Source organism: Trachinotus anak, unplaced genomic scaffold (genome assembly GCF_046630095.1).
Source record: "Trachinotus anak isolate AG129_WGS33_773 ecotype Australia unplaced genomic scaffold, CSIRO_AGI_Tana_v1 ptg000021l, whole genome shotgun sequence".
In the NCBI taxonomy this organism is placed as follows: domain Eukaryota; kingdom Metazoa; phylum Chordata; class Actinopteri; order Carangiformes; family Carangidae; genus Trachinotus; species Trachinotus anak.
In genome coordinates, this window is record NW_027273872.1 from 6,109,165 (window position 1) to 6,131,247 (window position 22,083).

Sequence of the window (22,083 nt, forward strand, 5' to 3'; positions counted from 1 at the left end):
GTAATCTTGTGAATTGAGTCCACAAGGCCACCACTAGGAGGTAGTATTGCCTGTAAATTACTGCATTTCCAGTTCATCGGCCATTTTATAGCATCAAAGCTAATACTTTGGAGGTGGAGGGAGCTGATTTACACAATCACTATAAATCTGTATTTTTAACTGATTTGCTCCTGTGTTTGCAGTTTTTTTGGAGCATAATTTTAATACTCCATGATCAAAAACTTTTTACAACCCTATCAAATTCACAGTAATTTCCCACATGGGTGCATGGTGAAATGACTGATATTGATTTTGTTCTCTTTGGTAACATTTTGTAAGGTGCAAACCAATAATATCACATTCATATGAACATTTCTTCTATTGAAGTGAAGTGTGATTATTCTGCAAGTATTAGTATTTTTTTAAAGATGTTATCAGTTGCGTTTTGTAAACTGGTTTTAAGGTGGGAAAAAAATGCAATTTTCAGTTTTATCTTGACAGGTTTTTTTTTTTTTTTTTACAGAAAATCCCATTTTTGTTTACCTCCATAAATAGACACAGGATCCAGTGTTTAGAGTCTGTTTCTCTCTTGAACACTGGCTTAAGCCGCTGCCATCTTCTCTCCAGCAGCATGTTAATTTGTTGGTGCCAGGATGTCTGGTTGCAGACCATGAATGAAACTGTGGTGTGAGAATTTGTTAGCAATACACTCTGCAAGGAGACACAGGATCTTATGAGTAGTTGTACATGACTGACTGCTGGTGTTGAACAGTAGCAAGTAGAGACCTCTAACAGAGAGGGGGGAAAAAGGTGTGAGCTCCCACTCTGATGATATTTCTGGGTACAATCGACTTGTTATCAAACAGGAATGTTCACATATATATATTGATAAGATGTGGGTCAGATGGCTTCATTCTGCTGCAGCATGTCATCACAGAATTTCTTATTTCACCTTAAACTTTTAAAGCAAGGCGAGCACCTTTTCATACGACGATCCGATGTGCTGCAGAGAAGACATAAAAGAAGGCCTTTAGACAACACACTGTACAACAGAAAGACAAACCAGGATAAAATGACACATTGAGAGGATTTTTAAAGCGTTAAATAAAATAGAAGATCAAAAAAAGGCTTAAAATTCAATAAAAATGCAGTTGAAGCTTCATTAAAAAAAAAAAAAAAACAAAACTGAAGAGCAGAAGCACCATGATAGTCACAAAAGCAATGAGGCAGACACACCAAAGTGTAATACAACAGTTCCTTTCACACACACCCTTTAGCCAACCCACTTCCACTCTGTAGCCCCTGAACCAAGGCAGTGAAAACAACCTAGACATTAGAAAGTAATGCTAATTTGTTCCATTATCTATGATGATATCCACAAAATAGCCAAGAATACACATAAAGTACATGTATGTACATGACCAGTCAAATTTTTGGACCCAAACTTTTGACTATTACTGTATATGAAGCAACCAAAGAATAAACACATAGTAAATACAGACTGGTCACAAATTGAACTGCAGACTTTACACCTCCACCACCATCATCTAAACACTGAATGCTTACTAAGACACTTTATGTTGGTTTTTCCTTTAATCTGTCACCCGTCTGTACGTATATGTATATATACAAGTAAGCAAGCAAATACATGGCAGAAGGAGACAGTTAACTACACATATTTATACTAAAACACTCATTTCTTTAGTAGCTTTGACCAGCAAATCGTATTTTGTGTTCTGGCATTATATAATCAAGCTGTGGGAAGCTTCAGCACTGTGAGCGAGGGATGGCTTCTCCAGTAATATTATATATATTATATATATATAACCCAGCGCAAAGATCTGGCCTGGCCACAGAATGAATGAATAATATAGAACCTGCCTTAGTTTAAATTGTGTTTTAATGGTTCAAATTCTCCTAACAAATTAGTAATTAGTCAAATTACCAAATCCAATTGACCTGCAGTGTGCTGAAGTCTCTTGGGGCGTGTTGGGGTTGGAGGCCCGGTTAGTAATTCAGCCATGTCCAGGAAGCCTGTGACTGTCACATAGTAATGCAGGGGTCTCCAACCTTTTTTCCTATGAGAGCTACTCTGACATAATAAAAGAGGCTGAGAGCTGCTCATGTCTCACTGGTTACACCTATTCACATGTAAACTGATCCCCAAACCAAATCATATGAATGAGATAATTTAACAATTATCTAATACCTACATAGGGAGGGTGGGTTGTGCTTCTGTGGTTGTTGGTATATAACTTCAGTAAAGATAGATAAAGACCCAAAAATGTAAATAAATCTCATTAAATAAAGTTTTTTTGTTTTTTTTTTGGCACCAGGTCAGCGTCAGTCTTTTGTGCCAACTTACGTATGTCTGTGCCTGTTTTTAACTGCGGAGTGGCTCCTCTCTGACACAGGATCTGTGCGCAGCGCCCATGCCTGCTGTGCTCTCTGGCTCCGGGAGGATGGACGGTGTGTCTTTGGGGTGAGTTGACTCAGCGCTGGGGATTATTCTGTCAATCTGTGATTCGCGCTGCATGTACATCTGTTGGGTAACATTTTAGGCCACATGATCCACAGACCATAAATCCAACACGGACAGTCAAAAGAGCACTTTCCCGACCGAGCGAACTCCGGCTAGCCTTGTTGACTAGTTAGCCTCGGTAAGTTAGCTAGCATCGTTGGCTGCTCCAAATCAAACTCCGAATAAACATTTGGGAACTGGCATTAAGTCGTTACTTATAGACAGTGAACTGAATGTACACTGGCCTCTAAAATTTGTTATAACCACGATATGACCAGCGATTTATGGCAGCTAACGGCAGCTGTCATAAGCTTATGATAGTTAAATGATTAGCAATGCTAAGAGCTAGCCAGGCTGACAACCTGACAACTTGACGCACAACAAACTCAAAACAAACAGCATTTCCTGTCAAACTTCTTTTGTTTTTTTTGTTTTTTTGGACACGACTTGGACGGTCTGTTCAGTAGTATTTAGTTTACCGACTCCTGCTGTTGTGTCCTGACTTAACCTAACATCCCCATGGCTTGTATGTGCTGCATCATTATTTGTTCAGACTGGTTTTGTGGACACATGATGGTGGAGGCAGTAAGGCATTTTCAAACAAACATTATAAACCATTAAACCCAGCAAAGGTCCAGTGAGATGATAGTCCTGTTTGGCCACCGGCTCTCAGCTCAGTGCAGACCACCTTAAAGTTTTAACTCAGTTTACATGGGGGAGAATATACTTTGATATTAGGACTCCTCAGCAGGTTTTCATCTGGGTGGTCAGTCAGTCTTTATGAAACACTGGGTTTTTCCTCCGTTCATTGTCCGTACTGTCAACCAATAGAGTGTAACCACAGGATTTAAATGCAGAAAATCCTTAGTGTAAAGAACATACTGTGTTCCACGACAGCCAAAGCAGATTATCATGAAGAATTGAGGATTATTAAAGGAGGACAGTGAAACAAGTCAAGAGACAATCCCTCATATCCAGTGTGTATTTACTAATCAGTCTTTTCTGTGATATAGCGCAGCATTGATTAGTGATTAGACAAAATTGGTATATTTGCTGAACTTATTTTACCCCCCCGCTCCCCAATCTTCTTTTTGTAACCTTTGAGTTGTGTCTAATTTTGGGGTCACCATCTATTTCCAATGATCCAGACACTGCCTCTCATGTCTTACCAGTCTGGTGGCCACACCGGCCTCACCGCGTCCAAACTGCACCACGGACTCGGAGGAGGACGCGGTGAATGGAGGGATGCACACCTTCAACCAGACGCACATGAGGAAAGCTTTCCAGCTGATGAACGACCTGAGGAGGTGCGTTGCAGACAGTGGTGCTCGTCCCTACTGGGAAAAAAAAAAAGGCCAATCTACATATGGCCATTTCACTGTGGCAAGCCATTTCTGGTCTGCAAGTGAAGAGGCTTTAGCCTGCTTTGCAAGTCAGAAATGAAAGTATTAAGGCAGGAGTCATCCTTGGTTCACCTGGTTTGTCTGAAAATGTCAGTGCAGCAGTAAATTAATTCTGTCTCAAGAGGAACTGCTTGATTTTTAATCAGAAAAGTCCAGCTGGTGGCTGCCTTCCTTGTAACCTTGTTGATGGCCTCAATGTGATAGAAACCTTTCAGCTATCTGGAACATCTCAGTGACACGTATCAGCCTTTAGTGTCTGTCCTTCAGAAAAGATAAATAAGGGCTTCTTCTAGACCATTTTGTGTCACGACCCACATGTTCCACAAGTAGAAACCCATCTCAGAGGAGATCAAAGAGATCCCGAGCAGACCACAATGCAAAGCTGCCAAAAAACAAGATGCTGTGTTATGAGTCTGGCTTTTTTCTTTACTGGAAAAAACACTGTTTTTGGTCTTTTGCTGTCTTATAATGCGTAAAAAACAACATGTCATGTGCAGAAGCTCATGTATTGATGGTGGAGAGCAAAGATTGTATATATGATAGCGTGGTAGATATTATAGATAGATATATTGAGGTAAATAAAGTTAAATACAAGAGTGCAGTCACCCAGACCAGACATTAAATTACTCTGTCGAGGAGAAAAACACACTTAAGTAGACCTGAAATGATTATTAAAAAATGCAAATATTCTCTAGATTCACCATCTTCACTGTAAAGATTTGCTGCTTAGTAAACTGAATAGTTTCTGTTTTAGACCGTTGGTCAGACAAAACAAGACATTTGAAGACGTCACTTTGAACCCTTGGAAACTAGGATGATCTTTTTTTTCCCATAATGTTCTGACATTTTATAGATTAATTGAAAAAATAATTGATGGTATCGATAATGAAAATAATAATTAGTTGCAGTCTTACAGTAAAACTAAAAGCTTACTTCAGTGTATGCCAGTCTTGCCTGATAGTGATACTGAAACATGAAACTCCCAACTGGAACAAAACCATGTATTCTATAGGAGATTTTAAGTGCAACCCTGGTAATTAACACTTTAATTGGCACATTTGCCTGCAACTGTCGTGCCCATACGTGTCTGAAGGGGTCCTGGCTCCTGTATGCATATTTATTTTTACACATCTTTATCACAAACACTTAGATAAATGCAGATAATATTCATTCTCATTCTCTCTCTCTCTGTCAGCAAAAAGATGCTGTGTGATGTCCAGCTGATCGCAGGGAGCGTTGAAGTGCCAGCTCACAGGGTGGTCCTGGCGTCCTGTAGCCCCTACTTCTGTGCCATGTTCACAGGTGGACATACACTGCTGTTTGCTTGGCATCACATCTGATATGTGTGTGTGTGTGTGTGTGTGTGTGTGCGTGAGTGGTGTTACCTGCTTAACTGTGTGTGTTTCGCTGTGTGCAGGTGATATGAGTGAGAGCAAAGCCCATCAGGTGGAGATCAGAGAGGTGGACGGGCAAACCCTGAGAAAACTAGTTGATTACATTTACACCGCTGAGATTGAGGTCACAGAGGACAATGTCCAGGTGAGTGTGTGTGTGTGTGTGTGTTAGTGTGTTAATGAAGAGGGAGAGCGAGGGGGGAAGGGGGTGAGAGCTGGTAGAAAAATGTTTTCCTGTTTTTACTTGATGTCTTTTCCTCTTTCCTCTGTAATGGTGACTCTTACCTTGTTTTTACCTCTGATTTTGCTGGAAAACACTGTGTCATATATCAGCAGCAGTAAGAGGCATTAGCAGGATATTAGCATCTTCTTTTCGTTGTGCATACCACAGAGGGTTTTGTGTGTTAATGTCCATATAGCCCTTCCAGCTCTTGCCCTCCTCTGCTCTCCCTGTTGAAGGGTTCAGTTTTGAACAAGTAACATGTCACCGCTGCCTGGGGACCAGTATTTCAAAAACATTAGCTCTGTTCATTTCTGTCACATTTTCTTGCTGTTTTACAGTGTGGATGATGATAAATCAAAGCGGCACTGCTGCTGTTAGCAGAAAGATCTGGGCTCAGGGTATTAGTCACACAGTTGCTGAACTTCCTTGTTGCTGAGAAGGAAGTGTCTTACTGCTGTTGTCTTGACCTTTTTTCTGGGCACAGATCTTTGTTTTTTTCCTCACTGGTTTGAGCACAAGTCAGAAAAATAACAGAACAAGTTGGAACTGAAAAAAATAGCAAACAACCCCACAGAAATCCTATAGAGGAAACTCCTTATTTTTAAAAATGTCTTCATAATGTCTATGAATGTCTTCATAGTTCTGTGTGCAGTAATTACAGTGGATATCTCATCTTTTAACCTTCTTTTGCTACACTTTTAATTCAAAATACATACATGATGTATAATTGACTTTTAAATCAAAGAATACAACAAAAATAATACAAAAAAATCTGCTTTGTGAAAATACCTGTCCTCTTATCCTCTTTATTTACAGCCACTGCTGTGGTTTGTTTATTGACAAACACATATAACACTTGACAACATTTTGTTTCAGGATTATTTTTTCAAGTCTTAAAAAATGTTTCAGAGCACTGAAGTGAAAATAAATCTGTTCATCTGAAACAAAATGAGAAGAAGGTGACATGGCTGGTTGGTGAAGTGCTGTTTTTATTCTTTTTAATGACTTTATGGGGAAGTCGTCCTCTGAGCCCTGATTCCTTTAATTCTCTGGTTTTTTCGGTGGAAGTTTCAGAATGGCCAAAGTGAACCTGCCTGAGGAGCAGATGTTTACGACAAGGGATGTAAGATTGGTTATGGTTGTGAGCTGTGCTTTGCTGTGAAAGCACAGGACTGAGACCCTGTTTATCTCTGTGGCATTAACTCTTAGTAACTGCATGGCTGTGCTGCAGGGTTGAATAAATGCACCAGGATCAAGCTGCAGGCTGGATATTTCCTCTGATTATTAGCACAGGAAGTGTGCATGGAGAGAGACAGGAAATCCTCCCACTGTTAGCAGCGTGCCTGCCTGATTGGCTCACTTGTAAATATGCGACGCCTCTGTTATGACTAGGGCCTAATTTTCAGTAAAAGATCGCTTTTACTTTTCATTTCTTCACACATTTTGTCATTTCGTCACTGAGCACTTTATTAAGTACACCTGCACACCTGATTATTCGGGCAACGAATCTGTTTTCACATGATGTTTCCAATGAAGTGCTCAGTGAGTGTGAGTGTGTTGCTTGTGCTGCCTCAGGCCTGTGTGTGTGTGTGTGTGTCACAGCTGCTGTAAGCAAAGCTCCAGTGGGCCTGATGCTCCCTTTTAGAAAACATAAGCCTTCAGGGGAGCTGGAAAACTGAGGAGACAGTAACAATACACACTCCGAGGATGAGCAAGTGTGCAGACAGACACTGACCTAGTTAAGCGACTGTGTAGGGACCTATCAAAGGGTAGCTTTGTGTGTTAGCATCACACTTTGAACAGTACACTGCCTGCCTGCTTTGCTAACTGATGGGCTAACAGACTGCAGGGCTGAGCAGAGAAGACATCCCGATGTTAACGATCAGCCTCTCACAATATCTTGTGTCAGATATGTACTCAATGCCACTTTATTGTTATATATGGTGAAGAAAATCAGCAGGTACTCACATTTAAGTAGCTGAAACCAGCAAATGTTTGTCTGAAGAATGACTGAAACAATGAACTAATGATCAGAATAGCTGCCTGTTCATTTTCTGTCCATCAGCTAATTGTTTAAAATTGACTAATTGTTTCTGGCTTGTTAACTAATTGACTGGGTAACAAGTTGATTGATGGTTTTCTGGACTGATTGCTAGATAACTGCTTGGTGGATTGTTGAATCGCTGCTTAATTAATGGACAAATTAAGGTTGTTGAAGTAATGAGTTGATCGCAGGGAGATTGGTTGTTTGGATAAACAGCAGATAACTCACTTCCTGCCACCAAATGTTCTGAAATCTTTGGCTGTGGGTGGTAACTAACTGTGCCTCTACCATTTTATTTTTAAAACACTTTGCTCATATTTGAATTGTAAGAAGACGCAGAACACGGATTTCCAAGTCAATCCCTTCCGCTGAGTTCTTCCGCTAATAAAATCCAGTTGGAGTTTTAAATTGACTTTGTGTGTGTCCTCTTTGCAGGTTCTGCTGCCGGCAGCGAGTCTCCTGCAGCTGATGGATGTCCGTCAGGTTTGCTGTGAGTTCCTGCAGTCTCAGCTTCACCCCACCAACTGTCTGGGCATCAGAGCCTTTGCTGACCTGCACACATGCACACAGCTTCTCAACCAGGCCCACGCATACGCTGGTAAGCTTCTCACTGCTCACACCACAAATCCTGAGTCATAGTTGCCACTGTGTGTGCTGTGGTGTGGTAGGTGGCGATACCTTTATGTAACAGTTGAAAAATGCAGAAATCTTTGGAAAACTGCTACGTGTCATGTTGGAAGTGATAGTATTAAATAGTGGAAAGGATACCAGAGACATGTCTTCAGCTCGTTAGGTGAAATATTGAGTTGTGCTGTGTGTAACCCTGCATGTTTGTGTTTCTCAGAGCAGCATTTCACAGAGGTGGTGCAGGGTGAGGAGTTTCTGGGCCTTACTCTGCAGCAAGTTTGCAGCCTCATCTCCAGCGACAAACTCACAGTCTCCACGGAGGAGAAGGTCAGACGGCACAACACAGGCACACACTCCAACTTTTTATCAAAGTTTTGTCTGTTTTCTTCAACATGAAAAGATATGTGAGAATGTTTTCACATCCCAGATGATTAACAAAGACGGTAAAACGCAACGTTTTAGGTCAGACATGAGTCATGTGCAGGCATGGCAGAAACGCTCACCCCCCAGAGAAGTGCCAACTCAGACTCCCGACTCTGGGACAGCTGTAGTGGGAGCTGAGAGAGATCTGGAGCTGCACTAAAGGCAGACGTCCTCATCACGGTCACGGTGTCTGATTATCTGACTGAGGCCAGCAGACATATTCCAGAGGACGGTTTCTCTGTCTGCTGATAGTCAGTCAACAGGAGGAGTCAGAGGGAGCATCTGTGTGTCACCCTGCTGTCAGGGCAGCAGCAGTCGAGGTGACTGCTGGTTCAGTCAGACAGAGACACACAGGGAGCCACACACTGTCCCACTGTCCCTGTCAAACCAGCTTCATCTGGAAATGCGATCAGTTAGTGCGTTGATTCAATTCTGTGGCACATATGGAGGATGTGGGAAAACATCCTGTTCGTGGGAGCTTTTCACACATTTAAAGATGGTTACCCCCACGGCTAACCTCGCAGTCACGTCAGGTATGTAAATAGAAATTAATCCAGTCAATGACCTTAGTTATTTTCATTTATCATTAAATAAATGTGGCGATTCTGTAGGTGAAATCACGACATTCAGGCAAACGGTGTTACGGTAGCTCGTTATTTAATTAGCTGAGGCAACAGAGGTCTGCCACCTCTCTTGTACTGATATCCTGCTGGGAGCAACTGCAAGCAATACCTGCTGGTGCAGCTCGAGTGATTGGTTTTACATCATCAGAGTTAAATCATGTTCATGTTTACTGCCGTTTTGCCACTGGTTTGTAGAAACTATGCAGTTATTTTCATTAGAATAAGAGAAATCTTCACTGACAGAAAGTCCTGATTTCCCCAGCTCAGTCACAACCATGAGGCTGAAGTGAGTGAGTTTTTTTCCACTTAATTACAGTTTGTGTGGTATTGTGTGATGTCAGCTACACAGGCTGTGGAGTCGTCAGCAGAAACCCAGCACAAGTGATATCTGAATCCACACCGACACACAGCTACATTATAAACATGACACTTTTTATTACAATACCTTTGTGTTGGATTTTTGTGGCCTGTGTAAATCTAAATTGGAAATAGCTTATGCTTTGTGTTGGTAGAAGGTTTGTGGTTTGAGTTTAGAGGTTGGTTAGTACACTGGAGGAGAAGAAAGTCCGGGGAGTAGTCGAGTATCATTGTTAATATCCCTTTGTGCACAACAGGAGCTGTACTCAGTCCCTCATTAGCTCCAGTGGAGCTGCTCCACAGGCCAACAGGATATGATCAAGTGTGAATGTGTGTAAATCAGTGAATTTGAATCGACAGATTGCTGACAGGGTGTGGTGCCTTCACCAAAGCTTTGGATAGAAAAGGGTGCAGAACAAAGTAAGTACAGGCATTTCACTGTGAAAGAACACAGTATCTACAGCTTGAACGACGGATTTCACGCAGTGAGTGAAATCGCTGAGCTTGTGAGGTGTGTCATGTGCAGTGTCCACACTCAGGATGTCTGAACGCTTCAAACAGAGTACTTGTTGAACAGCGTCTAACGCCCCCTCCTCACACCTTTTCAACGTCAGAAACTTTCCAAAACTGCAAATCACACCCTGCTTCATGCAGTGATTGACCAGATGTGCTTCGGTGAGAAAATTCAGCTCAAGTGTAAAAACTCGAATCACAGTATTTTCAGGTCAGAGAAAAGGACTTTGAATTAAAAACAGGAAATCAATTTTAACAAAGTCTCTCTCTGTCTTTGTCTCTTGGTGTATTTATACGCATGTTTATTACCCTGCTCTGTTCTCTCCTTCACTGCTCTCTGACTCGGCTCTCCATCTCTCCCCCAGGTGTTTGAGGCTATGATAGCTTGGATCAAGCACGATAAGCCCGCTCGTCTGGAGCACATGCCCAAACTGATGGAGCACGTCAGACTTCCACTGCTGTCCAGGGATTACCTGGTGCAGGTAAAAGACAGTCTCTGCTCTGCTCTACTTTCTCTGAATTCTTCACCCTTTTTCTCTCTCCACCTCACACTGCTCACATAAAAAATTTAACTAGTCTTAGAAATAAGGCTATAATTTCTATTGTGTGTGTCAGTCAGGATTCTCAATAATCCACATCAGCTATCAAGAATTATTTTTCTAAGTGAAGGCCTGAAGGTGTTTTGTGACTGAACAAAGAGACTTCTTTAGTTATCATCTGTTCGAATGAGTGGAAAACAAATCCAACACTTAACAGCAGGTCCATTTGCCTTTAACCTGCTTCCTTCAGATATGGTTGGTGCCCTTCACAAGCGTGCTTCACATATTTGTCTCTTCAGAACTGTGTTAAGAGGAAATAGAACGTTTTAAAAATCAGTTCAGTTCACCACAGTGCCTTAAAGTTAAGTGTAGCTCTTAATGGATGTGTGTGAGCTGGGTAGTTGGTCATATCAGGCTTGTTCTTCTATATGTAGTCAATATATCCCCCCACCCACTGGCACCACCACTTAGCGTTTTTACAGTTGTGTGGTTTGGTAAATGAAATTTGTCGGAAACGTGTCCCTGTTTCAGATTGTGGAGGAGGAGGCTTTGATAAAGAACAACAACACCTGTAAAGATTTTCTTATAGAAGCGATGAAGTATCACCTGCTGCCGGCCGACCAGCGGCACCTTATCAAGACAGACCGAACTCGACCGAGGACACCGATCAGCATCCCCAAGGTAAACGAACACACAAACATCTCGCACACCGCTCACTGACAGACAGAACGTAGGCTCACGGTATCAATTATAGTTTCATCTCTTCTGTAAACACACTGATTCATCTGTCTAGCCTTGACTCTGTGTGTGTGTGTGTGTGTGTACAGGTGATGATTGTAGTTGGCGGTCAGGCTCCTAAGGCGATCCGCAGTGTGGAGTGCTACGACTTCCAGGAAGACCGCTGGTACCAAGTAGCTGACCTTCCCTCCAGACGCTGTCGGGCAGGTCAGTTCATGAATCTTGTGCATGACTGTGGGGGGTGGGGGGGCTGCTTAGGGTGGTAAACAGCTTCTCCATGCTGAATATGATTTTGCAGTATAATGACACAACAACATAAATATTCAACAATACAACAGCAAAAATTCCGTAAAACAACACGTCCACTGACTAAAAAGCTAACCTTTAATCATCACTAATTTTATTGGTGTAATCCACACCATGTTTTTAGTGAAACAGTCCCTCTGCTCTACCATGCAGTAACCTCCCATAACTTAAGACTGAAGCAGATGAAATGAACCCTCTGATCGTTTACCTGAACCACACAAGATTCAAGTCTCTGTTGTGTGAAATGAACTGAATCTATCAACTGTCTGAAAAGTAAAAAAATAAATCTAAAAACTTTGGTTGACTTTAGCAGTTATGTAGTGAACACGGTCTGTTTTTAACGAGGCAACACCTCCCAAACCACTAGTGTGGGTATAATCATCCAGAAATGGAAACGCTTCATGAACCTGTTTTAGTACATGTCCACAAATCATGACATTGTCCTACAGTTTTTTTTAATAATCGTTTTCATTCTCTCTACTCTCCCCAGGTGTTGTTTCCATGGCGGGCCGTGTGTATGCAGTCGGGGGGTTCAACAGTTCACTGCGGGAACGGACGGTGGACGAGTACGATGGAGCGAGAGACCAGTGGAGTGCGGTGGCGAGTATGCAGGAGAGACGCAGTACGCTGGGAGCTGCTGTGTTGGGGGATTTACTGTACGCTGTGGGCGGCTTCAACGGAAGTATAGGTACAAGCCTACACACACAGTCACACACACTCATCACAGGGTTGCACAAGTGTGGCTAAAATAGTTATTAGCAGTCAGGTAATGATTCATTTTTTCCACTTTGGATGAAGAGTTTCTTTGCAAATGTTGTTAATAAGTCGGAAAACGCTGAGGATTTTTTTTTTTTTTTTTTTTTTTTTTTTTTTTAATCATTTGTCATCTCAGAAATTATTACACTTGTTTAATCTCTAGTTGAAAATACAAGATGTATAATTATGGATATTGTGCATGACTTTAAAATAGTGAAAACTGAAATAAGACTTTGAAACTAGGAACTCATACTTTTTAGGTCCTGCATCATTCTTGCAACTGTTCAGGCTTTGATTGCATGATCTGATAAAGCAGTTGCACTGAAAGGAACATTACTATGTCATTGTTATTAATGGTGAAAAACATCTGGGTGTGTATCACGCATGACACACACAGAAATGTGTATTATCTCCAAAACGGGCCAGATGAAATTTTTCCAGCTGCTGTAAGAACTGTAAAATCACAAAAATCTGTGACTTGTCGTGGGAAAATAATTTGATGTTTTTATGGTCAGCTCTGGTACGGTGCAGCTGCAGGAAGACAGTTGTCTAAAAATTTACAAAATGAAATACAGATGGACAATGTGTGAGCAGTAAAGATGGGGCAGGTAAAGTAAAAGCAAAATGCAGATTTAGTTTCCGTGTCCGTGTCAACTTCTCCATCTGACTCAGCATCATTATGTGGCTGTTTCCTCTCTCGCTCATTACCACCTGAGGGTGAGCAGATATAATTGCTTGCAGTAGCACAACTGTCTACTACAGTGTTAACAGTAAACACAAGCAGACAGCGGAGCCGTTCGCCTCTCGTCTCGTAACACATCTACCGGCTGAACGCAAGGATGTCAACACCCACAGACTGATCGACACATGTTGTCTTTCTCTAACCCATTAATGTCATTCGCTAATTTTCCATCCTTTCCCTTCTTTTCTCTTTTGTCTCCATCTTATCCCCTATTTCTCTCCCGTTCAGGTTTGTCCACAGTAGAAGCTTACAATTACAAAACGAACGAGTGGCTGTATGTGGCCTCCATGAACACCCGACGCAGCAGTGTGGGTGTAGGGGTGGTCGACGGTAAGAATGAAGCATGTGTGACCCAGGTTTTTATCATATGCCGTTTCAATAAACATTCAGATGGATTTTTAACGGCCGTGTGTGTGTCTGCAGGTAAGTTGTATGCAGTAGGAGGCTACGACGGAGCATCCCGTCAGTGTCTCAGTACAGTGGAAGAGTACGACCCTGTTACTGATCAGTGGTGCTACGTGGCTGACATGAGCACGCGGCGCAGTGGAGCAGGTACACACACACACACACACACACACACACACACACACACTACATCCTACTCTACATACAGTACAGTCCATAATACACACTAGGAGCAGCAAAGTGTTACTTCTTTCCCCCTGAGGAGTGGCTCCACATGAAAGATGCACATGTTTACAAACTGGAGATGAACATTTTTAACTGATACTGTGTTGTAGTAAGTGAGTGTGAATTCTGGTTTAACAGTTTTATCTGGAGCAACAGCACCACCCGGTGGACTTAGTGTTATACAGTTATACAAACAGGAATCTGATCATCAGCGCTGACACAATAAACTGTGTCAGTGTGTTTCATATTGGATCGGCCAAATCTGACTCCAGATCTGCAAAATGTGACACAGTCCACCATGACTCAACAGAGTAGTGATCACAAGAGTGAAATGACAGAGCTCATCTCGACAATATAAATAAAATTACCATAAAAAGTCAAAGGGAGAGCATCATCAGACAGCACTGCTTTGTTTTAGTGCTATAGCATCAACAGATTTAACTTTTCAATATATTCAAATAAACACTACAAGTTCATCCACTACTACTTCATCACACTGGTGCTTCCTCGTGTTCTTTTGTCCAGGTGTGGGTGTGTTGGGCGGCCAGCTGTATGCGGCAGGAGGACACGACGGACCTCTAGTGAGAAAGAGTGTTGAGGTTTACGACCCACAGACCAACACCTGGAGACTGGTCTGTGACATGAACATGTGCAGACGAAATGCAGGTCAGATAACACCCACAGACACGCACCATCCCTCAAATCCATGACAGGTTTTGTCTGTTGTTCATCGTGTAAAATGCTGTAAGATCATTGGTGATGGCCACGCCGTTGATCCTCCATGGAAATAGTCAGCAAATGCTTCAGTTTTTAATCACGTGGTTTCAAGAATTTATCAACAAATATATAATCACCAATAAATATCTAGTCTACAGCTGCTCTTTAGGCAATAATCCTCAGAGCTCACAGAGGCAAGTATGTAAACAGCAACTTGATGCAAGACCTTAGTGTAGAAAGACATTAATAAAGTACAACTCATTAAAACTCAAAGCAGATTCTCACTCTGCTGACGCACATATAATGACAAATTTTAATTTTGTTGCCCTGATATTTTCTCCAAGCATTATCTATCTACATGCATTATTTTCCACTTTCTCCTGAAATATAAAAATCAGGAAAATTATGATGTTAATTACAAGGAAAAGATTCAGTTTTGGTTTTGCCCTCCTCAAGGAGTCTGTGCCATTAACGGACTGCTGTACGTGATTGGAGGAGACGACGGGTCCTGTAACCTCTCCTCTGTAGAGTTTTACAACCCGGCCACAGACAAGTGGAGCCTCATTCCCACCAACATGAGTAACGGGCGCAGCTATGCTGGTAAGTCTCAACTGATCATACCACAGGCAATATAACCAGTGTTCACATTTTACCTGCGTATGTGGCGGTTTGTCTCCGTCTCACTGTCTGTCATGTTCTCACTTCTTCAGGCGTTGCAGTGATTGACAAGCCATTATGACCACAGTCGTCCCACAGAATCAGCTCTGCAGTTTCACACAGACTCGCAATGTCGTCTGAGGACAAACAGAGAAGCAACGCCTGCGATGAAACTCTTCACATGGACGGGACGCTCTCAATCTTCAGCTGACACAATCACGGATGGATGTTGACAAGGGGGAGGGGGGTTTGGCGCCGACCCACATCCTGATTTTGTTGCTATCTCCAAGATATTTCCATTTAAGCCCTGTGAGATCCTGACTTTTAAGGACACTGTTGCACTGGATAAGAAGCAATAGCCACAGGAGAGCGGGCTGAAACAAAACTCTGTCTTTGTGAGAGGTTTTCCAAATCCCAAGCACATAACAAGCAGCTGTATCAGCTGACGTAAGACTCACTCAGACGCTGATGTTGGAAAGACTTACTGTCAGGAAGCAGCTGACATCGATGGGCCGAACTGAGTGAAGTGCTTTAGACGCTCAGTGGTGTAAAGGCGGCGTTCATGTGATGGCCCGTATCAAACCCAGGGAAGTGAAACCTTCGACACCAGCTGACAGAAACATCAACTCGATCGACTGCACAAGCCTCGCCGTTAACTAAACTTCAGACAGACTCTGCTCACAGTGTTAATGCTGTTGCTGCAATAATCAGGACAGGCCTGTGATCGGCTGTTGAACAAACATAATCCAAAATCGTGGAACGCCAGGCACGCCATGAGAGCCATTTTTCTTTTTTTTTTAAATTATGAGACTTGCCACGATTCCTAGAATATTAATCATCTTATGGCAACCAGCTCAGCTTGATCTTGAGAAATGTACCAAGTTCATTTGATTCCTGTGCCGATCATCAGCAGCTCCAGCTGCTGAACTAAATGAAAACCAGCTTTGCAGAGAGCGGCTGCGCTGTTAGCACAAAAGGCCACAGCTGCCAGAGAGTGTTTGTTCTCAACCTGAAGACTTAATGAGCTGCAAGGTCATTTACAGAATGTTTAAAACATCTTTTATGCAAATGAAGTCTCATATTCTACATTTTCGGGAGGTTGAGAATCACTTCTGTGGCTTCGGACCCAGGCCAGAGGATCTGATTCGACACAGCGGGACTTGATTGTTTGTCGACACACTACTGATGCACTGAACACTTGCACTGACTGATACAGGCTGGCTGGCTGGCCGGCCGACTGATTGGCCGGTCGGATGTCTGCCTTGTCTTTCTGACTGACCAACTGGATCACTAACCTGCTGTCAGACTTCATGGGAGCATTTAAACTCAACACTTAAAGGCCAATAATTTCATCAGAAATTATATAAAATGTGCCAGTTATAATGATCAGAATCAGAATAATGCTGGAGACGTTTTTATCGCTTCGTAACAAACTGAAATGATTAATTATTTCTGTTCACTGTCTAAAGGAGTGTGTCAAAATGCACTGTAGAAATTTCAGATGTAAAATATTATGTATAAGATGCAAAGATTTTCTATTTATTGTTTAGGTTCAATTGATTACACAGCATTTATGCATAAGGTGAGGTTTTCATTTCAGTTTCTCATCCTAATAATGTTACACTCGTGCTCTACTTGACATTCATTCAGATGACGGTGGATATATTTTAGATGTAGTTATTCAGCTGACTGGTGCCATAGCTTTGATTGTATGAAGAGAAGAGATTTATAGGAGCTGTGTGAAGGAAGGTTTGACCTTTCATCTCTGTCCACTTTATCTTACAGGAATCACAAACTGGACACAACCTGCTGTCATTTCTAAGCCCGTTGACCAGAAGTATATAAAATACTTAAAAAAAGCTGTACTGTTGTTTTTGTCTTCCAGTATATTCACACTGACTTGAAACTTGCTGGAGATACTACCAGTGATCCATAACTGAGGTTTTTTTTTTTTTTTTTTTGCAGAAATTTGAAACTCATGTTGTTGCCTCAACAGACAGAAAAACTGGGACCTGGACACTGAGGTGTGGAGCACACAGGTGTAGTCAGAGCTTTTTAATAAGGTAGCGTTTGGACAGGAAGGAGGAAGACTCTCTTTATGTCGAAACATTAGCTGCACTTTAATAAAAAGCTCAGCGTGTGCTCCTAGTTCCCAGAGCTGCACTCCAGATCCTACGTTTGGGATCCCATTATTTTTTGACAGGTACCATCACGTAATGCAGCTTAGATTGTGTGTGTGTGTGTGTGTGGGTTAAAGTGAAAACATAAATGTTCTGGTGAGGACCTGGTTGAAAGCTCCAGGACAGCTACTAAATGGACCTTGAAGTGAGGCTAGTTTGTCAAGTGGTGCCTCCCCCTCCCCCCTTGAAGTTTTCAGATGAATGATGTTATTACTCAGTGCAGATGTTATATTTTTAATATCATAAACAGTGGCTGTTGTGAACTAAAGGTTGATATTGTGAGATCGTGGTGTGTGAAGGTCGGACTTGTGTGTGTTGATAGTTTTAAGCTTGTGAGCTGTTTCCACAGATGACTGGAAACCTTCAGACTTGAAATAAGCTTCATTAAGAACAGAAACACTAGGCAGGCTTTCTTTGCAGAAATGCTCTAAACCCACTTGTGCTGCTTTGTCTGAAATTGTAACATTATGCATTTGGCACTTTAGGATGTTTTGTATAAAATGAATTTCCTGTCACAGGTTTTTTATTTTGGGTTGAACAGGAAAAAAAAAAGGGGGATTTTCCTTCAACAGCACGATTGACTGATTTTATTTTGATTAACCTGAACACAACTGCCTCTGTCAAGTTTAATCAATCCAAACACAAATGTGCAACTGGAAGCAGAGGGAAGGTCGGACAGCCACGTGCATTGTGTTGTTCACTTCCATCAAGTCTGGAGTCAGCATGCAGTGAGAAGCCTTTCAGCATCTGTCACCTCTCGGACATTATACACTTCATGTCCTGGTTTGATGGAAAATGTCATTAATCAAAGAGTTTATATCTAGTTATTAACTGAGGATGCGCCTGATCTGTGAATGTTACCTCAAAATTAAAAATAAAACATGCTGATATATTTCAAGGACAGTGGGAAACTTCATTTCTGACCGTGCACCATATCCTGCAATATTAGGATATTGATATTGACTATTTTTTATTTTTGGAATTATCAATACCCACATTGAACAGCTGCAACGTGAATGATGTGCACATGTAATTATATTCCAGTGATATGAACGTGTTATATTTGGTATTGCATTTTCCAAAGTTAAAGGTCTAAATACTTTTTCCTCCATTGGCCGTGGTGCTGCTCTGGTGTGGGCGTGGTCTCTGGCGTGTGATTGACAGGTGTGATTACCCTGATTGGGGACCCGCCGGCCTCTGCGGTGCTGAGCAGGTTGGCTGCAACAAAGGAAATCTGCAGTCCTTTAGTTTGATTTCTCCTCATTAAAACCCTTTTTTTTCCCAAGTGAAGAAGAAAAGAGATTTTTATGTTCAGTTACTTATTACAAAATAAAGTGGAGGAGGTTTTTGTGGAGCTCAGCAACAGGTGAGTTTCTCTTCATATGAAATGAACAAGTGACTCTTCTTGTAAAATAAGCGACGGGCTCCAGCAGCTTATTGATCATGACCATCAGCTTTTAGGCTGAATCCCATCCATGAACTATTCAGCAGAAACAAATGGTTCCTTTTCTTTGATTTATCATTTAAGACTACTGCTGTAATTACTTTTAGATGAGAATATCCAGGTTAGTGAGAAATCATTATGATCTGTTGATTTAATTATCATTTAATTTAATTACCTACACTTCGCTATAATTAAAGATTGTACAAGTAAAACAAACAGAAAACAAACTCTGCTTGATTTAAGAGAAATATGAGGATTTGTCATGTGAACATATTAACTGCGAACTCACTTTGCTGAACATTGTTTATGCATTTAAAGCCACTTTTACAGATTTTAGAAATGTTTGATTTTCATAGCAGCCTTTTGTGATTATCACTTAAGTCTCTTATGGACTTATGTCCATGAATCTGTTGCCCCAGTGCATGCTGGGAGTTCTAACCAACACACCTACCTCATGTCCCTGAGATGTCAGAATCAGCTAATCAAACCAGTGCAGGTCATGGTTTCACCCAGGTTCTTCAAATCACTCCTCAGACTGCGTTCAAAGACCCAGATCAGCTGAATGAGAAATTACAAGATTATTTCATCATGATGAATCAGTTAAACCACATTTGAAAACAGGCCCCTGGTCTAGACTAGGGGGGAAAAAACAGTGAAATCAATGATATTTCTCTTTTCAAAAATGGAATAAAGGTTTGAAAAAATCTGCTTTAACGTTTAACACCTTTTCCCATGGTGCAAAAAACGGAGATTGATTCACTCAGTAACTTAAGTGTCTTTAACTTCAGTGTTGTGACTGTTTTGTTGAACCATTTAGGTGAAGGTGACGTATTCATTTCTCTTTGGACTTTGATCACAGCAGATATTTTGACTGACCACAGCAGGTGAAAACAGGTGTATGTGGTGAGCCTGTAAAATGCTTCTGGTTCACATAAAGCTACACCTTTTTGATTTTTCCTGCTCCGTCAGCAGAATACGTCTCCTATGGTTACATTCGATTTGACATGAAAAAGATGCTCTGGCTTTGTGTGTTTTAGTCTGAGTCCGTGGCGGTGCTTTGCATCACACCTCACTTGTTGCCATAGAAACAACATCAGACAATATTGCATGGTGACTTGAGGTCCTCGTGTGGGGAAAAGTTGAATGTTTTGTGTAAATGTTATCTCAGGTCTAGTTTCCTGTAGTGGTCTAAGATCTGACTCCTGATGATGGACTTGTGAGTGACACAGCTGTTCATGAGGAAATAAAAAGTATTAACAGGAAGTTTCAAAAGTAAAAGTACTTATTATGCAGAATGAGTCCTACAAATATAACTAGACCATTTTTATTAGTGTTAATATTAATGGGACATTAATATTGTAGATGGTTTCACTCCATATACTACATAGTTTAATCTGTATGTTATATATTAAAATGATATTTTTTGTGTTTTAAATCTTAATGAAGCTGTCAAACGTAGTGCAGTAAAAAATAGAATATTTGCTTCATAAATTTAATGTAGTAGAAGTTTAAAGTGGCATAAAATAAAAATGTATTGTGTATATATAAAACTGTATTTACTAGAATTATTTGTTAATAACTACTGAGGCTAAATAAACTTTTGTAATTAAAACTCTAATGTGATGCATTTAAATTATTAATATCAAAAACAGGTTAGGTTAGGTTCAAGGCCAAATAAGATTTTTATTTTTATTTTTTATTTTTTTTAGTTTATCAGCAGAGACAAATAGTGGCTATGTGTTAAAAATAAGTTTTAAAGACTTGAATTAAAGGTAAAAATTTGTCTTAAAAACATCCCTATATTACCAGTTTTCTTGCTATATATAGTATAATTTATATAATTCACTATATCATATCATATATCTTTTTTTTTTTTTTTTTTTTTTACTTATTTGGCCTAAAAATCTTAGAAATGAATTCTGTCATTAGTTGTTGTTTAATGTGGTTCTCATTACTTTTCTTTAATTTTATGGCTGCAAATAATTATTTTATTTTTTCAGTAACTTGTTTTGTCCATAAAATGTCAGACGTTGCTTCTTCTAATTTCCCACAGACCAACCTGATGCCTCAGATGTCTTGTTTCTGATCAACCATCCAAAATATTCACTTTATTATAATGGACGACAAAGAAAAGCATCAAATCCTTTTTAAGAAGGAAATATTTGGCATTTTCACTTAAAAAAAAAAAACAAAAAACAAGTTGCTGGTTCATTTGCTGTAGCTTGATAATCACTGCAGCTCTAATCTATTTAACCTGTACTTATACTTTACACCACGCCCAGTTTACGGTTCGCTTTGGTTTATTTGACTCAAGAACAAGGAGAACTGATGTGGCAAGCTTGTCAATTTTATTTTCATGTGTAAATGTTTGTTACTGATTGTATTTTCTCATCCTTTTTGTTAATGAAGAAATAACAGAAAAAAGCATTCACAAAGTATGAAAACATTTACAGATACACACAGTATATTGATGTGATAAAACACAGGTCACCTGGAGGAAGCAGGAGAAGGAGCAGTTCACAACCTGTCTCTCCTGAAGTCCTCGGGTTGAAGGAATTTAACGCAAAATTCAGTGTCAAAGATGTCGTGAAGAAAATAAATTCATTCGTGGAGTTTGTGAATAGAACAGAAATCTAAACACTGACACTCCTCAGACCTGACTGTTAATTCTCCAGCTTTCCTGAACAAGTCGTGAAGAAACAAGACCACCCATTCTTAAAATTTTTAAGGCTTCTGTTTACTCAAAATCCCTTTTACAGAATTGTAAGATATATATTTGATCTCTTCTGTTGCTGTTTTGACCAAAAAAACTGATCATTTCCTTCAGGAGGAGCCGTGACCTGAGAGATCTTTGACACTGACGTCTGCTGAGAATCCCGGATGTGTGAGACCTCCATGCATGTTGGATGGGTAAGTGAGAGATGAAACATACTGTACACCGACAGCGACAGCATACATTTACAGTTTACAACGTGTGAACCACATGTGACATTTTACCACTCTGCTGCTGGCACAATGTAAAACAAAAAGTTGATTTAAAAAGAAACAAAAAAACAAACTGAGGCGCAAAACAAATCAAATGTAAAAACTCAAAGAAAAGCCCTTCAGAGACTGGTGAAAGATTGTTTCCACTTTTTAAATGATGATTAAAAACTGGAATGTTTTCTGGTACGACACGTCTGTCGTTGGCTTTTCAATCCCTGTTCACCTTCCTGTTTAAGATTTATTCATATTTTGGTTTTTCAGCAGCGCCAACATGAAACATTA

General features: G+C 40.7%; 1 protein-coding gene across 2 annotated transcripts; it reads left to right on the forward strand.

Moving 5' to 3' along the window:
- The first annotated feature begins 22 nt into the window (after positions 1-22).
- Positions 23-18,270, forward strand: klhl3 (kelch-like family member 3). Of its 2 annotated transcripts, none has more exons than XM_071506946.1 (15): positions 23-2,461; positions 3,649-3,807; positions 5,099-5,205; positions 5,321-5,442; positions 8,000-8,162; positions 8,409-8,518; positions 10,473-10,589; positions 11,178-11,327; positions 11,474-11,591; positions 12,181-12,378; positions 13,417-13,518; positions 13,612-13,740; positions 14,344-14,484; positions 14,992-15,135; positions 15,246-18,270. In XM_071506946.1, exons 1-15 carry the CDS (start codon positions 2,412-2,414, stop codon positions 15,272-15,274), a joined length of 1,839 nt encoding a protein of 612 aa, XP_071363047.1. In that variant the 5' UTR covers positions 23-2,411; the 3' UTR covers positions 15,275-18,270. The 2 variants fall into 2 exon arrangements, with proteins under 2 accessions (XP_071363047.1, XP_071363048.1); XM_071506947.1 differs by having other exon boundaries at positions 3,673-3,807.
- Positions 18,271-22,083: the final 3,813 nt, after the last annotated feature.

Bases quoted from the DNA above. Each gene is read 5' to 3' on its own strand.
- klhl3 (XM_071506946.1), top strand. From the start codon at position 2,412: ATGCCTGCTGTGCTCTCTGGCTCCGGGAGGATGGACGGTGTGTCTTTG. The intron at 5,443-7,999 runs GTGAGTGTGTGT...TCCTCTTTGCAG, and splicing joins TCACAGAGGACAATGTCCAG to GTTCTGCTGCCGGCAGCGAG. The intron at 15,136-15,245 runs GTAAGTCTCAAC...TCACTTCTTCAG, and splicing joins TAACGGGCGCAGCTATGCTG to GCGTTGCAGTGATTGACAAG.